Here is a 20,340-nt window from a genome sequence, read left to right on the forward strand (position 1 = left end):
TGACTCCAGAAGACATAACTAAAAGCAATGGATAAAAGTTTCTCAGGCAAATTTAGTCCTGAAGTAAGGAAATCTTCCCAAAATGGATTAGGAAATCTTCCTCACTGGCGCTGTTCAAATGAATGCTGGATGATTATTTTCTGGGTCACTGTAGTGTTCCCAAATAGGCTTTAGTAGGTAGTCAAGAAGTTCCCTTCAGTTGTGAAATTATGTAGTCTCACCAATGAAGATATTTATTGGTTGATATGAAGGGGTCTCTGGAAATTTGCTTAAGCATTCATTTGGGCTGGGCCCAAATATACCTTCTCTCATATAGATAAGCATTTACCTAGTGAAAAGGTTGCTGAGAAAAGCTAAAAATTGATCTTTAATATTCAAATATATTTTCCTTCTTTTGTTTTAGTCTAAGTATTTCTCTGTTAAGAAATTGGATGGCATCTAGATTCTTTCATTTCATCATTTAAGTCAAATCCTGTACCAAGTATTCAAAGTATTTTCTGTGACTAACATAGAACAGATGAAGAGATTAATGAATTCACTACTTCAAATGAGTTGCAAATCTTCTGATTTACTCATTTTTGTAAGTAGTTGTTACTTGATTTGCTATATAGATATAGGTACAGTTGAAGTTCCTGCCTTTCTTCTTTGGCCTCATGTCTCCCCCCACCACTTACATTTAGAAGCATCTTTTAAAGAACACAGATCTTTCCTGTATTCAGTTTTAAGCTTCTCCTGGCTTTGGAAGTTCATGCTGTACTTATTGACCAATAATCCTTCTTGTCATAGAGAAGAATCATAATAGAGCTATTTACAATTATATTAATTATCCAAAGAACTTCTTTCCCAGGAGACAGAATAATAGTATTCACTTTTCATTGATGGAAACCTCATTTGTTAAACATGAAGGTTGGAAAAGACAGGAGTCTAATTTTGTTTCATTCTCCTTAAAGCATTTAAGCTTCCTGAATTGTGGCATTATTCCAAAACATGTCAGGAGACCATCCAAATCTGATATGAAACACCCTGTTTAAAAAGTAACCTTAAATTTACATTTAAATTAATTCTTTAAAAAATGATATTTGCAGAAGCATTCAACTAGAAACAATTTGTTTGGTTTGGGGTAAGCCTCAAGTAAATATTTTTGTTTAATCTGTGTGTCTGTCTGTGCATGATTTATGTACTATATTGTTTTCAAAGACCCAATTGTGTTTGAAGATAATTATTTGTGGATCCATGCAGTTTGCTTAATACCAATTGGGCCAGAATCACAATTACTGCAGGGTTTTTTTTTCTTTTAGTGCAAAGCATTGAATTTATTTTATAGGTTACCAAATGGACATTCATTTAGTTTAAGTAAAAAAACATATTTAAGACACCCACTTTTTTTTTTTATTTTACCTAAATGAACAGTTGAAATACCATAGTCAATATTATTGTATTACATTTCTTTGGGCTATCATTCTCTTTTATATCATTTTCCTTATTGTTTCCCCCTGTAGGTTAGGAAACGGACACATAATTGTCTCTATTGTCAAAGCCATTTTAATTTTTATCAAGCTGTGGGAGATGATTATATCACTCCAATATTGGCATATTTAGGAGGTGAAATTTTGCATCTGAAATATTGTGAGATTATAATCATCTCAAATTCAAGATTTGTGCAGCTGGTATAGAAACAAGCTACTGCTATGTTGCCAGTGATGGTAATTACACATTCTTCAAGTGTTTTCTCTTAATCCATATTTAGTCAAATCACAAGTCATAAAGTTACTGTATTGCTTCAAAGTATCCATACTTGCCTTGACAAACATTGTGTTGTTACTTGTTTGAAGAAAATTTAAAGAAATAAAAATGGTGAAGTACTTTTGAATAGTAAGTAAATAAATAACATTTCAGAATGTAAAATGTTCATTTCTGTTCTTGTCACACATATGTACTTGTTCCTCATAAGGAATTCCAATCTTGGCCTTCTGTTCACAGCATGTATGTGGTAAGAGGTTTCTTCAAGTCATCACAGTACATATTTTATCTTACTTATGACATCTCTTCCATCTGTTTAGGGAAATCTATTTCAATTTTTTCCATTGAATCTATTTTTAAAATGTTATTCTTTTCTGAGGGGTATGCATATATTTGGTATCCCCCGCTCCTATTTGTCCTTTACATTGCATTCAGAGGAAAACCAGCCTTTGTAACAAAAATCTTTCCTTAAACAATTGTGCTCTTACAGCACAATAGGTAAAGTTTCTTGTTTATAACTGATCCTCAAGGTTTTTTTTTTTCCTAACCTGAGTTTCCTCTAAGTCAACTGATGTGAATGAAAAAAAAAAATTGAAGATCAAGAATGTATTTATTTGGTTATGCCATCCTTCCACTGGTTAACCAGGCTTTTTCAACACCAATCATACTAGACAAAAATGAATCTATGTTGTCTCACACATTTCAAATTTGATGCCTTTCCTTTCTAGGTTGAACATTTCACTGAGAAAGATTAGAAAGGTGCAGATAAAGGGCACATTAAATACTTAATAAGAAGACAGGACTCAAAACAGTGGCGCTGATGCCTCAATGATCTTCTGTGGTCATTAGGGCAAATGGAAGCAAAGGGAAAGGACTAGAAGGGGGAGGGCTGAGTAATCAAGAAACAGTGAAATGGGTGGAAAGGAATGGCTTAGTAACTTTGAATCTTGTCTACTTCTTCACTGGGACCTTCCTTTTCCTGTAAGCTGCATATTCTAGATGTTTTAGAGAATTCTCATTTGTGACTCTACAAGAGTAGCGATCAAAATCAATGCAACTGTCTATATAATTGTTCAAATATAATAAAATTTAATAATAAATTACAGGGGCTGCCTGGTAGCACAGAGAGTAAGAGCACCTGCCCCAGAGTCGGGATAACCTGGGATCGAATCTGGGCTCAGACACTTAGCACCCACCCAGAAACACCTGGCCGTGTAACCTTGAGCAAGTTACTTAGCCCCAATTGCTTTAAAATAATAATAACAAATTATAAATAAATTCAGTAGAACATCATTGAATCACAAAATATATATATAGTAAAATTTAAAAAAATACATAATAAAATTCAACAGTAGTGGTAACATAGCATTGTTATAGCGTCTGTAATAGGGTTAAAGCTATGTCCTTTTGATTATCCAAATTCGGTATACCCTACTCCAAAGTCCAGTTCCATGATGCTATTTTTTCTTCTCTTAATTCCTATAACATTTATCTTCATAGGGTAACAGAATCATGGCTTTAGAGCTGAAAGGGAACTTAAAGGCAATCTAGTCCAACACTCTTATTTTATAGAGGACACAAGTAAGGATGAGAGAGGATGAATAATTTACCCAAGGTTGCATAAATGACAGAAGTGGTAGAATATAATGTTGGATTTTTTTTCCAAGATACTGAGTTCGCCTACTTTCTTTTCTTTCTTTTTTTTAAAAGTCTTTTCTATAAGGCAGGGTTCTTTTGGAGGGGAAGAGAGTAGGACAAAGGTAGAACAAAGGTGATATAATAACAAAAGCTATCAATAAAAATCTACTTGAAATAGCAGTAAGTGGTGGTTGTTTCCCTGTCACTGGAGGTTTTCCAGTGAAGGGTAAAATGCCAGTCATCAGTAATTTGTAGACAGGATTCTTTTTTAAATATTGGTTATTCTAGATGATTCCTGAATTCCTTTCTAATAGGTGATTTTATTCTCCAGCAAACTTTAGAGCCCATTCAATGGAGGAGATTTGGAAACTCCCACCCATGATCTTGGCTATTCTGATTCAGGAGGATCACCGTACAGAGTTGACCCCAGAACTGATTGTGATCTTTCACCAGGGTCTCTCTTTCATTTTCACCAGGGTCCCTTTCATTTGCCTCAGTCCTGCATCATCCAAGCAGACCTCCAGAAAACATGCACTGGAGAAACTTAGGAAATTCTGTACCATTACCTAAGTGGTAGGAACTTACTATGCCTAACTGACCCAATAATGGGCTTTGATGGTGGCTATGTTTCCCAACTGCTGCCACACATATTTTTTTGTCCTCCTGCTTTCTATCTCTTCCTTTGGGAACTATAATTGAATAAATACTACTACTATTTCTAGAAAGAGAATCTGTTAAATAACTTCCTTAATGTTCAACTCATCACCTCTTTTAATTCCCAGGTCAACATCCTTTACTGGCCACTCTACACACACACACACACACACACACACACACATACAAACACATACAAGTTGTCTCTTCCTGTCAGATTGAAAACTTCTCGATAGCATGAGCATCTCATTTTCCTGTTTGTATTAGCATTTAACATAATGCCTGGCATATAGTATAGCTAGGTTTCAGTTAGTGTGGGTAATGAATCCTTGAAAGTGGTTGCATTTTTGGAATTTATATTTCATATTTCTATTGGATTGGAACCAATAACCATGTCTTAAATAATTATACTTTCAAGATAATGCTAATATGAATACATGTGATCATTTCAGGTGATTCTTCTTTTTTTTTTTTTTTTGCACTAATAGAGTTCTTAGCTGTAAGCACTAGGTGGTTAGGTGGCATGAAGTCATGACGACCGGAGTTCAAATACTGCTTCAGACATTTACTCAGTTGTGTGATACTGGACAAGTCAACCTCTCTCAACCTTAGTTTCCTCTTCTATAAAATGGGTATAATAGAGCCTACCTCTCATTAAGTTGTGGTGAGAATTGGATGGGTTAACATGTAAAGCATTTGCAAACCTTAAAGAACTACATAAATGCTAATTATTGTTGTTATTACTAAGAAATCCCTCTTTAATTGACTGATTCACTTACATACAGGATAACAGAATCATTGCTTTAGGGCTGGAAGGGACCACACAGCATATTTATTTCAATATACCAGTTTTTTAAAATAATAAAACAGAAATACATGGAAGGTTTGAACCCACCCAATTTTTCTTGACTCCAAATGCATCAATCATTCTTTTCACTGAACATGTACTAGCATAGTGATAGGTAAATGACAGGTTTTAAATAAAATCCATTAGTTAATTACATACTCCTGAGTTAATTCATTTTAAAAGAATTTTAAAGAAAATTTCAAGAAAAAAACTAAGAATAGAAGTAAGTGAAAGACTTGACCTTAATACATGGATGCAGCTACCACCTAAACAGTAAACTGCAGGTAAGAGAAGCCTATGAAGTAATAACTTCCTTCTCAAGGTGGTATCTAGATATTTTAATTGTATTTATCATTTGTTCATTCAATCAAGGCCATTGTGCTAGATGCTGGGATATAAAGACAGAAAAGAAACAATAACCGGCACATAGTACCTATGAAACACATTTTCTCTCTCATTATCTTTTTCAATATGCAAACTTTCTTACTTTCTCTTTTTTGTTGTTGAATGTACCTTTATTCCTCCATTTACCTAAGTTCGTAACCTGGGGATTATTCTCATCTCTTCATTTTTACTGACTCTTGACATCCAATTACTTGCAAAGTCTTATTGGTTCTACTTCTACAATATATCCTCTCTATCCACTTTTCCTTACTCATGCCACAAGCACCCTACTTCAGGCTTTCTTTACTTCTTACCTATACCCTTTCAATAGCCTCCTAATGGATCTCACACTCTCAAGTCTCCTTCCTCTCCAAACCATGCTCCACCCAAATTGATATTATTAAAAGCACAGGTCTGACCATTGTCACTCCCCTACTCAGGAAACACCATTGGTTCCCTATAACCTCAAGTACTAAATACAGACTCTTCTGTGTAGCATTTCAAGTCCTTCACAAAAATTGGTTCTAGCCTGTCTTTCCAAGCTGATTATACATTACTTCCATCTATGCCCTCTAGGGTCCAGTCAGATTGATCTTATTCATAATGTTTCACTGCTCAGCTTCATGCTTTTGTGTGTACTGTTCCTCCATTCTTGGAATGCTTCCTTTTTGCTGTTGAATATGACTACTAGCTCCCTTCCAGGCTCAGTTCAGATGTTACCTCCTTTAATACACCTTTCCTAATGCACCTTGTTATATTTATTTTCTATATACACTCCATTTACTTTCCTCGGGGAAATGTCATACACTATAGATTAGGGTGTGTGCGCGTGCGTGTGTGCGTGTGTGTATCCCCAGTACTGGCAAGTGGTAGATTCAATAAATGATTCTAGGTAATAACTGATAATTGCTTTTTTCCTTTCCAAGTCATCCTCTAAGAAAAAGTCTCTCAATATGCTATCACTCTGCTGCTCACAAACCTTCAGGAGCTTCACCACTACTGGTTTTGTAAAGTTCAAACCCTTTAGCTTGGCATTCTAGACCTGACTTAGAACAGATCTCTTCTCTATTAAGATATATGGAATTTAATTATTGACACAGGAAAATATCTGGTAGCTTTCAATGTAATGAATAAGAATTATCATATATGAACACAATTCTTAAACTATATATTTTAATACCTGAGCCCATTTGAACCAAAAGGAATAAGGCATGACACAGATGTTTCTAATGAGTGGAGTCATAATTGAAATTATAATTATTTCCTGTACAGGTTACTAAAGGACTCAGAAAACATCAGCCAAAGGACATACAGGTTGCCACTTAATTTTGATACTTGTCTCTCAGACACAAAGTCAGTTTGTCTACATTGGCCTTTAGCCCTAATATGATCACTATTAAATTATAAATAGCCTTTGGTATTTTCCCCTTCAGTTAATACTTTAGTTTAAATGCAAAAAAACTGTTCTTATTCATTTCTTTGATTTACACCAAGAATCCTTGCTCCAGTAGAGCATGAAATACAGCTGTGTTTGGTCCTGCACAACTTCCTTAAAGAAAACTTAATTTGATTTTTGCCATTATTTATCTCAGTCTCACCTCCCTGGGCTGCTGCTGTTCAAATTAATTTGCATTTCAGACCTCGGCACTTTACTTTGTCATTAGAGTTATGAAATGTTTTTACTCAGCACAACTAAGAACTGATGTTTTACCTCCCACTAATGGATCTTTAATTAGACATTGTAATGAACCATTCTGTCATTCCTTCAGTTCTAGTCAGTAGATTTGTATATGCACAGTGATACATCCCTTTTCTTATTATGTTTTGTTAGTTATTGGATTAATAATTTTCAATGAACTGTCCACAGTAATATTAGAGGATTGCTTCCTTGCAAACTATTGCCTCACCATCTTCCAAGGATGTCTGCTGACATTTTGATCAACAATGCTTGAGGACCAATTTTGCCTATGGTATTGGGACTTCTGGACTTTGGGCAAGTTACTTAACCTATGTCTCAGGATTAATTGGTTAATTTTAATAAAGTGCTCTGCAGTAAAAATGGTAAGTGCTATGGCTCCTAATGGTGATAATGAAATAACTATGTAGCCATTTATAAAACATTAGGTCCTCCCTGCCTCAGTGAATCTCAAAGTGAAACATACATCAACCAGATCTGTCCTTTCCAAGAACAGTCATAGACTACAGTGATTGTCATGCATAATTCTACCCTCTGGCTTATTTCTAGCACACACAATACATGCAGATATACTGTCACTGAAATGAGACTGAAGGCACAGTCTTTTTTTTTTTTTTTTAAGCAATTAGGGTTAAGTAACTTGCTCAAGGTTACACGGCCAGGTGTTTCTGGGTGGGTGCTAAGTGTCTGAGCCTAGATTCGATCCCAGATCATCCCGACTCTGGGGCAGGTGCTCTTACTCTCTGTGCTACCTGGCTGCCCCAGCACAGTCTTTAAAGTCAAATTTCTATTATATTCACAAATTAAATGTGAGGAGGAAGGATAATACAAAAGTGATTTTACTTTGGTATTGAATTTATTCTATGATTTTTGAAAGCAATATATTGTGTCTTTCTACCTTAAAAAAATTACCTTGACCTAACATTTTGGAAAAGATGAGGAAGGCATAAGATCAAATATTAGTTATGATTAAAATATTTATGGATGTTGCAAGTTGCTTACATAAAACTTTTCATATGTTTTATATGCATTTAACTAATAACTGAGCTGTCCATAGAACACTTAAGTAAGGGTGGCTGGTAGTATCATTCTTCATTTTCAGGGGGAAAAAATGAGCCAGCAATTAAAGTGCCCTGCTCAAGGTCACATACACAAGCCATAAATGAATAAGAGAAGAGATGAAAACAGAAATTAAGGAAAAGACTGAAATGCAGTCACAGATTCCATCTAATTAAACATCAAAATCAAACCAGGCTGCAGAATGTCTTGATGAACACAGCCTCCACTTACAGTACTGGCATCTGTCTCCGGTGTATTCAGGCATGCACTGGCAGTAGGGTTGGTTCCCCACAGTAACACTGCAAGACCCTCCATTTTGACAAAACTTCTCACAGACCATCTGATTGCAGTTTGGTCCAGTAAAACCCAGAGCACAGCTACAGGTTGGTCTTCCTGTTGGTAAGGGACAAAAGAGGCAGAAGAAAAAGAAAATAATTTGATCGAGTCAACATGGTGTGATGGAAAAGTTGAATTTTAATCCCAGCTCTCTAATCTGTGTGACTTTGGACAAATCACTAAACCTCCCTGGGCCATGTATCTTTTGCACTTATTTTAATTTCCCTTGAATAATAGTTATTTATGTAATTTTGAGGCAGCTAAATAGCCAGAAGTCAGGAAGGCTCATCTTGTTGAGTTCAAATCTGATCTCAAATACTTACTAGCTGTGTGATTTGGGGCAAGTCACTTTAACCCTGTTTACCTCAATTTTCTCATCTGTAAAATGAGTGGGAGGAGGAAATGGCAAAGCACACCAGTATCTTGGTGAAGAAAATCCCAAATGTGTTCACAAAGAGTCAAATAGGACTGCAAAAAATGACTGAATACTTTATCCTTTAGAATATAAACTTCCTGAGACTGAGACCTCTGTCATCTTTAATTTTATACTTAAAGTGTATTCCACATGATAGGCACTTAATAGGACCTCAATCACTTCACTTTTGAAATGACAATCTCTTAAGTCCCTTTTACTATAACATTTTCTGTGCTATGTTTCACAGAAACTCAGAGTTGAAATAACCATCAGAGGTCATTTAAATATAACTCATATCTGTCCAAGAATACCCTTTCTTACCCTTCCAGCAAGTGATCCTTTATTCTCTTCTCAAACACCTCTAGTAAGAAGAAACAACTTTATTGCACAAATTGTTGTTCTTTTTTTCAGTTGTATATGACTCTCCATGACCCCATTTGGGGTTTTCTTGGCAAAGAAAGATATTGGAGTAGTTTGCTATTTCCTTCTCCAACTCATTTCACAGATGAGGAAACTGAAGCAAACAGGGTTAAGAGACTTTCCCAGGGTTAAACAGCTACTAAGTGTCTGAGGTCAAATTTGAACTCAGGGAGATAAGCCTTCCTCATTCCAAGCCCAGTGCTCAATCCACTGTCCCATAGTACAAACAACAGAATATAAAATCACACTTCATGGAATTCTAGGCCCTATGCTCTCCCTATATTTGCCCATTTATTGTTTTTTCCCTATAGTTATTGCTATGTTCACTTATTGGGAATAGTATTATATCCTCTTCAGACTGTAAACTCCAGAAGGTCTAGACCATATGTTTCAGTGTTCTGGTATCTCCCAGTTCCTGTTGCTATATCCTCTACATGGTGTGAGCTTACAAATGTAGCCAGTTAATAAATAAGCTCTGCCTAAATGCATTTTCCAATAAGTTATGATTTACTAATCTATTTATGGTAGTTTATTTTGAACACAGGTGAATATAACAATCCATTATAATAATACAAATACATTTTTAAAAGTATAATTAAAACAGTTCACAATAGTGATTCTGGGAAATCATATATATATATACACATACATATGTATATACATACATACATATATATGTATATATATATAGTTCTTATTTCCTCTTCTTTTTTCTGCCACACAGAACTCATAATTACACTGAATATGTATAATATATTTGACAGTTTTCAAAGTAATTCCTCTGCTAAGTGGCCATGTTAAAGTCCAAAGTGTCTCACACTTATGGAATTGTTAAAGACGGTAGTAGGAGACCTTCTGTTGTGAAAATTCTCAGAAGAGAGAAACTAATATTGGTGTGAGGAAATAAAAGAGTTTAGAGATAGTGCAAGAGCCAAGAAATTAGCTTAGGAGGCAATCAGAAAAGGATAATGTTTAAGGATCAACTAAATGACAAAGTCTCTTTTAATTGACTGATACAGGTTTAGGAAGTAGATCATCTGAGTTCCATGATTATTAATTTACCAAGTTTTGGGGGGGTAACTTTGATTTCATTTCCCTGTGAAGAGTGTAGACATATGTCCACTTGTTCATCGATTGTGAATGCCTAGGAATTTCCCCATTAGAATGTAGGTTCATTGCAGTTGAGATTTTTGATTGATTGTACTTGTAATCCGGGGCATGTTGGTAAATATCAACCAATTTACCTCACCACCCTAAAAATACATGCACGACATATATAAGTTTAATACACATTATTAATATTAATATTTTCTCCAACATTTTCTTGAGTACAGACACTCAACAAAACAATAAATCAAGCACTGATGTGTAGCATTGTATATTTCTGAGGTGTAAATGCCCTCACTAAAAATTTAACCATCAGCTCTGTTGAGCTCATACAAACTGACTCCAGTACATCCTTGGTTGTAATCCCAACCTAAGCACAATGACTCGTACATTGTATGTTTTTCATAAATATTTACCCATTAACTAGGAGGATCATATATCTAAAGTTGGGAGAAACCTCAGAGGTTAAAGAGTTCAATAATTCCCCTAATTTTATTGATGAGGAAACTGAGACCTAAGAAGATTAAATGACTTGACATCATAAGCATCAGATAGGTATGGTATTTGAACCCAAGCAAGAGAGAGGAATTCATACTTCTTATGCAGAGAAGAGAAATTTGATTTCCTGGTCAGCACAATGGCCACTATCTAGTCTTTTGGTCAGAGAGAAGAGTTTCTCCAATAGTACCAGCCAAAGGGGTAACATTATGAAAAACCTCAAATTCAAAAATTCAAAATTCAAGAGTTCATAGACCAGATCTCCTGGAGAGAACCATTATTCCTGAACACTAGCATTTTTTTACAGAGAATAAAAAATGTCTTTTTGGTCCTTATAGCTAGTTATAACATGGGAGACATGAGGGGCAAGTTATCAGGAACCTGCCACCTTTCACTATTCCCATGAGTTATTCATGCAGTGCAAATATGATGCGAAAAGATTGCCTATTCAAAAGACCCTTGGTGCATTTTCCATTTAGGAGGAATATAACCAAAGGGTGACAAATATAATCCTTGGGGAAGGGAGGACTGTGCAGTATGATATGGGAGAGCTAGAAACCAACTAGAATATCGAAGGTTTGCTCTAATGACAAAAACAAGTTCAATTTTGTTAAAAGAGAAATTGTATGATGGTTTAATGTGTTTTCTGCTTCTTTTCTATTCTATGAATATTTTGCTTTGTATATTTTCTGTGGGTCAAAATAGAGGTCATCTTGCCCAAAATGCATTTCTTTGAGTACTTATATGAAGACTGGGACCTTTTTACCCATATTTGGGGAAACAGACATGAGCTATATTTAAGATATATCAATTTCCTAAAATAAACTAAAATTTGGCAAATGAAGAACAAAACAAATAAATGATTTTATTTGGTCAGACCTCAGGTTTGGACCTATTCCTTATGAACCCTGGGACTTTGGGATGGGTTACAATGGTTTTTGGCCAAGAATTTTGAGCACAAAAAAATAATCAAGTACACAGTTAACTAAGAGAGAAAGGTATTCAACCTTAGAGTGGGGGACCTGACAGTTGAATTTGTTTTGAATATCATCTGAAAATGATAGAAGCATTCCCCCTTTCCCAAGACTCACTATACCTATAACATAATTGCCATCTAGATATAGAGTGGTGATTAATATACTAAGGTGATTTAGATCATTTTTACCTACAGCTACTAGTCTGCACACACCAAAACCAAATTCCTATTTATTGATATTCAAGAATAGAGAATACCTATTATCCAGAGATGTGCTTGTATTCCATCTGGCTGTAAAGGGGTAGTTTGCTTTTGAATTGTGCATACATATATATGTGCATCTACATGAACATATACGTATACACAAAGACACATATACACATGTACATATTAATGTATATATGTGTATATATATGGATGCATACATAAATAATTATTCATAATTTATTTGTTCTGAAAAAGAGATATCATCAATAAATATTTATTGAACCCTTAATATATACACATTATAGCCTAAGCACCAAAGTTACACAGAAGTATAATACCTAGTTCTTGCACGCAAAGGGTTATGATCTATCTGGAAAGACATAGTGCCTCTCTGTCTGCCATTCTCTGTCTCTCCATATGGATGTACTACATACACACATATACACATGTGCACAATACATATATCTATATATGCAAGTATGCATAGATAGATGATAGATAGATAGATAGATAGATAGATAGATAGATAGATAGATAGATAGACAGATAGAGCAAGAAGCCTGGGACAAAGTACACACTCAATAAATGATTGCTGATTGACAAACAAATGAGAGGTGCAGCCAATAAGTACAAGAGCTCACAGAGAAAAGAGTTGATGTTGTTGAGCATATGTGTTGAGCAGGTCAGGAAAGGGTTAAAATAATAGCTAACATTTATATCATGTTTTAAGGTTTACAGAGCGTTTTAGCTATGCTAACACATTTGATCCACACAGCAACTCGATGCGGTAGATGCTGTCAACCACCATTTTACATATGGGGAAATTGAGACACATAGGGGTTTAACTGATTTGTCCAGGGTCATACAGCCAGCAAGTGTCTGAAGCAGGATTTGAATTAGACTTCATTTTTCCAAGTCCTGCACTGAATACACTGTGCTACCCAGCTGATTATTAAAGAAATAATACTTGAATTGGGTAAAAGTACCTATGAATATCTCAACGTTATTTTGTGATATGTCTTTTTTAAATAGAAAAAACCTAATATAAAAAAATAATAGTTCTTTCAAGACAAGTATAGAAGCACATGTTGCCAGGGGGTAGTTTCCTTTTTTCCCCTATTTCACAGGGAAAAAAAAATTGATGTGCTTGTATTCCATCTACAGCTGGTTTTTAACTAGTACAGATTGACTGGGTGTTCATCTGGCATATGCTTCATCTAAGTTTTCAGTCAAATTCTATTGAAAAAGCTCTTCTTTCTTTCTTTTCCATTGAATAGAAAGACATAATTTTTTTTCTTGACAAGGAGAAACCTTTCTATTCAGGAGAATATCCACCTTGAAAGAATGTGTGATGATACTGCAGATCCTTTGTTTGCTGATGGGAAATGAACCATCTGTTGCAGAATTATGGAATGTGCTTGAGCTAATATTTTCAAGGCACTCTCAACATCTACCCTAACATGTATTATTATGTTCATTTATACAAGCCTTCTTAGGTAGGTAGTTGAATGCTATTGCTACATTTTAAGAAGAAAATGCAATGTTAAAATCACTAATGCATAAGGTTATAGTAGTCATTCATAATCAGAGAAATGGGGAGCTGACTGCCTAGATAGAATTTGCTCTGAGATAGAGGTTTAGTCTCAAGCTCAAGGAGGAGGAATGAAAACAAATTCCAGTTTTGCCTTTCTTAGTTCATTTCTCTTAAGTCTACATTTGAGATTTGACTATGTCTACTACTATTTATTAAATCTACTCCTACTTATTAAAGTTGCCCTTCTGGTTCCTCCCCCACCAACTGGGCTCCAAGTAAGTAAGGGCATCATACACATGGTTTATTGGTGACCTTGTCTAGATAGGCATGGCAAAATTATAATTAATTACCCAGACAATTCAATTAAAATCTTTATTCAATTATTTATTTCAGACAAACTTATACTTTTGATATATTTTTCAGCTTGAATTATTCAAATAATTACAAGTACTCTCCACCTAGCTTTTCCTCTGTGGACCATGAGCATAATTTCTAACACAAATTAAGAACTAAAATATACATTTGGCATGAATTGTTGTCTTCATTTTTCTCTTGTTTGGAGAGTAGGAATGCAGATTTAATTTGGATACAAGTATTAGAACATTAGTACATGATCTTCCTTTTCTACCATGGTGTACTCCTCCATACTTCTCCATAATGCTCCTGACATGGGTATCTTTTCCACCATCACCCTTTTCAGCTTCCTTTAATGTGTTTTTCCCATCATTAGAATATAAACTCCTTGAGGGAAATGGCAATATATATATATATATATATATATATACACACACACATGTAATTTTGCTTCTATTACACACACACACACACACACACACACACACACACGTAATTTTTGTTTCTATCTGTCTTCCCAGTACCTGGCACACAGTGCTTAATAAAGTTTGCTGACTTATTTTAAAAATATAGCACCTGCCTGAAAGCAGATGGATAATGCAGGAATAATTTTTTTTTTTAATATATGTTTGTATAAGAATAGCGGAAGGTCAAAATCACCCATTTGTGTCTGGTGGGATGACTAAGTAAAACTTTTTTTTCAGAGGTGTATGTGTCAAAATCAAATAATTAGAACTAAATGTGAACATAATATCTACGTCTATCATAACACACATTTATATACATTTGCACACACATGCATGCAGATCTAACGTATGTATATGTATACATACATGTCTGAATACATACACATATGCTTATATACATATACCTATTTGTGTACATACACACAATTATACACTTGAATCCATCAGACCATTATATGAGAGACCCTCTGTCATTTTCATCATAGGATCACAGATACCATAATATCTGATTTGCTAACAAATGATTATTTTTTATCATAGCTTTTAATAATAATAATAATAATAATAATAACAGAGAGTAAGCAACTTGTCTAAGATTCAAGAGAAAGAGGAAGAAATAAAATTCAAACCCAGGTTCTCTTCCAAACCCAATAGTCTTTCAATTGTACCACACTGCTTCTATCCTTGTAGATATTAGCTTTTAGAGCTTTTTTAGACTTCTTAGAGTACCTAAGGCACTTTGCATAAAAAGGAGCTGCTACCTTGGAATCTGAGAAGATAAGATTCTGAAGTTTTGCATCTGAGAGACTGGAGCAACCACGGAACAAACGGAGGATTGGGTTGGTAAAGAGAAAAGAAACAGTGAAGAGAGAGCTCTTGGCTCTGTGAACATCGTGGAAGAGAGCGGCCAGAGTGAGAGAAATCCTAAGAAAAGGTCAGTTCTCTCCCCAACTTCTCCATTTAATGCCAAACATATACATAATTAATATATTATTTGTTATCCAAATGTTTCCAGTAAATTGCATTTTGTCTCAACCGAAGAGCCCAACGTTTAACTAGAGATAGATATAAACCTCTGTCTAGAAGACATACATTTTTCATCAAAGCATCCTTTATCACAAATAAATATTAACACATATTTATATAACACTTTCGGGTTTAGAAATACCTTTCCTTAACCCTCAGTCATTTTCATCATAGGATCACAGATAGAGAGTTGAAAGTTACCTCCAAGGTCATATAGTATAACCTGAGGCCACTACCATAAGATCTGATTTGCGAACAAATGATTATTTTTTATTATAGTAATAATAATAATAATAGAGATTAAGCAATTTGTCTAAGATTCAAGAGGAAGAAATAAAATTCAAACCCAGGTCCTCCTCCAAACCCAACAATCCTTCAATTGTACCACACTGCTTCTATCCTTGTAGATATTAGCTTTTGGAGCTTTTTAGACTTCTCAGACTTTTTAGATTTCTTCTATAATATACTTATGACTTATCTATATATTTCCCATAAAAAATCCTTTTTTTTTTGCTTCCTCAGTAATAAAAACAATTTTAGTTTGAATCATCCAAAAATTTTGGCTATACAGATTTTAGCACAAGTGTTTTTGGAAACAGACACTTAAATTATTATTAACTAAATGCAAGGCATATTTATGAATTTAGGGTAGAGAATTCAATCCTATACTTACCTAACCTAATCTCATTGATATGTCAAACACAGGGACAGATATGAGGGTTGTCCCTTATGCCTGGAATTCTCTCTCCCCTCATTTCTATATCCTGGGTTCCCTGTGGCTTCCTTTGGGTCTTACTAAAATCTCACTTCCTATAAGAAGCCTTTTCTAATTCTCCTAAATGTTAATGCCTTCTTTCTGTTGATTATCATACATATACATATATGTATATGTGGATGTGTGTATACATACATACACACAGAAATATACATATATGCATGCACTATATATATACACATATATCTATCTTTTGTATATAGTTGTTTGCATGTTTTTTTCCCTCATTACATTGTGGCCTCCTTTAGAGCAAAGACTAATTTTTTTTTCCTTTCTTTTTACTTCCAACATTTAGCACGATGCCTGGTACAGAGCAAGTGCTTAATAAATGTTTGACTTGACTTAACTTGTTTTATCCAGAGGAAGGGAGTAGTCTCTATTTTCTAAAGCATTTCTTTTACTTTTGTGAAATATGAATACTTATGGCCCATATTTATCTCAGAATATTTTTCTATTGGGTCTGAAAGTGGATTAGCTTACTACAACTTTTTGATTGAAGATAGTCCACAGTCATGCTCTTAGAAGTTACCTGCTATTATTTGTATGTTAATAAGGAACTGAAGGGGCATATAGGTGATTCAGTGGATAGAGTGCTGGGCCCAGAGAGAGGAATACACATTTTCCTGAGTTTGAATTCGGTCTCATATGCTTAATGGCTGTGTGACCATGGACATTTACCCCTGTTTGCTTCAGTTTCCTCATCTGGAAAATGAGCTAGAGAAGAAAATGGTAAACCATTCCAGTATCTTTGCCAAGAAAACTCCAAATCGGTCATGAAGAGTTGGACATGACTGAGAATGAATGAATAACAGCAAAAGAATCTGAGTTCAAAAAGTGCCTTAGTAACATGAACTTGCTACATTGTAGTGATATGATCCTGTTAGCTTGTCAGATGCCTTCAAATTTTTTTTATTTTATTTAAAATAAGCAGAAAGTTTAGTTGCAGATTCTAATAATTAGTTTTAGTGCACTCACTTCAGAATTAAACAACGTAATTTAAAAGTATGAAGAACATCTTTTTTGAGTTCTTTTTGGATGGTCAAATGATGACAAATTTATTTATACACAGTTCTGTAGATCTAACAAAATTGAATTAGCAATAAAAACTAATTTCTTATGTAGGCAACATTGAGGCATGGGCCATGCTAATTCTTTTCTTGAGAGAGATATATACTTTAGGGACATCATTTGTATGCTCTTCTGAAAGAATTCATTTAAATTCATAACAACTAATTATGTCCATATAAACAACACTGCTCTTCTAGTTTAATTTGGTACTGGTTAACTCAATTATTCACTATCATAAGATCTGATTTACTAAGAAATAATTTTTTTTTTATCACAGCAACTGTTGAAACTGTTTATTCAGGTCAAACTTTCATCATCAAAGGTCTTCTCAAAATTTATAAATTTGAATAAAGAGAGGTAGTATGGAGGGTGGAATGAACAATGGACACATATTCAGAGGGTCTGGGTTGAAATCCAGACTATGCTACTTGTTACCTGTGTGACATTATGTGAGTCACTTAACCCCTGGGACTCAGTTTTCTCAAATGTAAAATGAGGGTGTTATCTTTACTAGAGCTAAATTGATTATCTCATATCTGTCTTCTCTTCTTACTTCTTAAATCTTATCTTATCGTTACTCTGATTCTGGATACCTTCTTTCCCAGAAGATCCTGTTCCCCGGAGTCCCCAAGAGCTGTTACTCTGAGGCTACAAAGACTAGAGCAGAATTTAGCAGTTTTACTTATCTATTGTATAATTTGCATTGTGAAAAATCATGCTAGACTCTACAGGCTGGCAAAACCTATCTCTGTATCCAATTCAGAATAATGCAAGTTCTCAATGCTTTCTTTTTGTTGGAGAGATTTATTTTGCAGCTTTTATACTTAAGATAATGTTTTCCAAGACTGAAACTGAGTCCTCATTTAGACATAATTTTAGCAAGTTGACTACAGCTGTCGGGTCGTCTTAAGTACCTCAAAGATTATAGAGCTCTATTCAGCAAAGCCTGACACCAAAAAAAAAAAAAAAAAAGGAAAAAGAACTGTGAAATTTATCCCATCCCTCCCTGGATTCTAGCTAATATATTCTGACATGTTTCAAATTATGGGTCAGAATCTATTTATACTTCTGGAAAGTTCATTATTCATTACTAGCCAGGGTTGTGATTGCTGAGAATTTGAAATATTTTTATCTTCAGCATGAATACCAGTCAGTCAACTCAATCCTCAAATTATCTTAGAAAGGGTATGCAGTTTTTGTCTAAAAATGAATGACAGTGTTTAAGAATTGCTCTGACCATAGGGCTTGCACACATTAAATGTTCAATAAATGTTTGTTGAATTGAATGACCACAACTTCCAGCTGAACCAATGTCATCTGGTCCATTTACACAATGGCACACCTGACTGATAATTTCATGTTTCTGTTGCTCTCACTGACATATAGACAGACTTTCTCCAGATGATCAAGGTTTGCCAATGTCATGACCAGATGTTCCTAGGATGATCTTGCCACCATTCATACAGATTTCATAAGTGATATCAGACTCCCTGGGGTCATAAAGAAGTATGGCAAGTCTATTAACAATTTAGTTATGAACATTTCCTGAAATAGTTTGGCAAGTCTATTAACAATTTACATATGGGGGTGGCCAGGTGGCTCAGCGAGTAAGAGCACTGGCTCCAGTGTCGGGATGACCTGGATCAAATCTGGGCTCAGATACTCAGCACCACACCCAGAAATAACTGGCCATGTAACCTTGAGCAAGTTACTTAATGCTGATTGCTTTAAAAAAAACAATTTACTTATGAATATTTTTTGAAATAGTATTGTTAAGCATGTATGCCATGGGGCCCTCTGGTACAATATAGTATGGTTAGCAGTTGCATTCTTTTGTATTTGCATGCATTTATGTTTTATCTAGGATCTGATTTTGCCTTTTCTTTGTATTTCCAGCACACAGTAAACATGTAATAAATGCTTATTGACTGTTTTGACAGAGTAATGATATTCATTCATTATGAAGCACTGCATGTCATTTACCTGTTGACTAATATGTAATATAATGACCATTCTCTCAATTAAAGGGAGAATTTTTATTAACTGGGTATAACAGGAGGACTTCACCCTTGAACTTGCATAGATCCTGTACTTTAAATGGCTGCCTTGAGGCATAGTGAGGATTTTTTAAAATCTATAGTTAGATTTCTGAGATTCAGACAAAGAACAACTTAGCTTCTATCTTGAAATGAATAAGATAAAAGGTTATGATTAGGAATATGTGTATTCCTGTTGGTTCAGCAGTCTAAGCATCTACCCCAATGAAAATCTATCACTGGCCATGTTTCAACTAAGGAGAGGATGACAAATTTGAGGGATTTCTGAAAGCACACTTCTCAGCAACAGTCCTTAATTTCACAAAAGAAATCAATAGCCTGGTGAGGGTATTGGTAAAGGTGTTCTAATACTGCAGCATCCATCTTGACAAAGAAATTTAGGGCATTTCTTAGGTAGCACCTTTTGGAATCATCTGGAAGATGAAATTTACAATGGAGCCTCCTCTCTAGTCATGCTTCCTGACTGAGTCAAATGTGACATTTATTATAGCCCATGGTAAATATTTAACTGATTAGACCACACTGCTAAACAATAATTAAAATAACAATATCTAAAAACAAAATTGATTCGTACATTGTGGCACTTAATACATGTTTGTTAAATGAATGAATGAAGCAAAAGAGAGTAAGAAAAAAATGAAAAATAGAATTGTCAGAACACATCCAGTTTTACTTCAATGTTGCATTCAATTCCTCATTTCATATACCCAGTTAGTTGCCAGATCTTGCTACTTTTTACCTCCACAATGTCTCTCCCATCCATTCTCTTTCCCATATCTACAGAGCTACCAACCTAATTCTGGTTCTTATTACTTCTCACCTCAACTAAGCAATAGCCTCCTAACAGATCTCCTTTCCTCAAGAAATCCATCTTCCACACAGCTGCCACAATGGCTCGCTCTTTCAAAGCTCATATCTGACTCTGTCACACCCTATGGCCCCTACAATTAAATATATCTAATTGTTGGCAGTTAAGGCCCTTCAATACTCAGCTATCATCTACCTTTTCATCTTTTCCAAACACTACTCTCCTTCTTGCATTCTAGAGTAATGCCCAACAGGCCTTCTTGCTGTTCCTCCCA

The 20,340-nt window shown here is 34.8% G+C and overlaps 1 protein-coding gene across 3 annotated transcripts in view; it reads right to left on the reverse strand.

The window, feature by feature from the left end:
* Window positions 1–8,406, reverse strand: part of LOC138176726 (low-density lipoprotein receptor-related protein 1B-like) — a 91,945-nt gene extending 83,539 nt beyond the window's left edge. For all 3 annotated transcript variants that reach the window (XM_069107551.1, XM_069107549.1, XM_069107548.1), the window contains exon 1: window positions 8,250–8,406. In XM_069107551.1, coding sequence (XP_068963652.1) covers window positions 8,250–8,358 — 109 coding nt within the window. In that variant the 5' untranslated portion in view covers window positions 8,359–8,406. The remainder of the gene's footprint in view (window positions 1–8,249) is intronic.
* Between the last annotated feature and the right edge of the window lie 11,934 nt (window positions 8,407–20,340).

Source organism: Petaurus breviceps, unplaced genomic scaffold (genome assembly GCF_028583685.1).
Source record: "Petaurus breviceps papuanus isolate PSGF00001 unplaced genomic scaffold, PetGlider_PUasm1.0 90145, whole genome shotgun sequence".
NCBI lineage: Eukaryota > Metazoa > Chordata > Mammalia > Diprotodontia > Petauridae > Petaurus > Petaurus breviceps.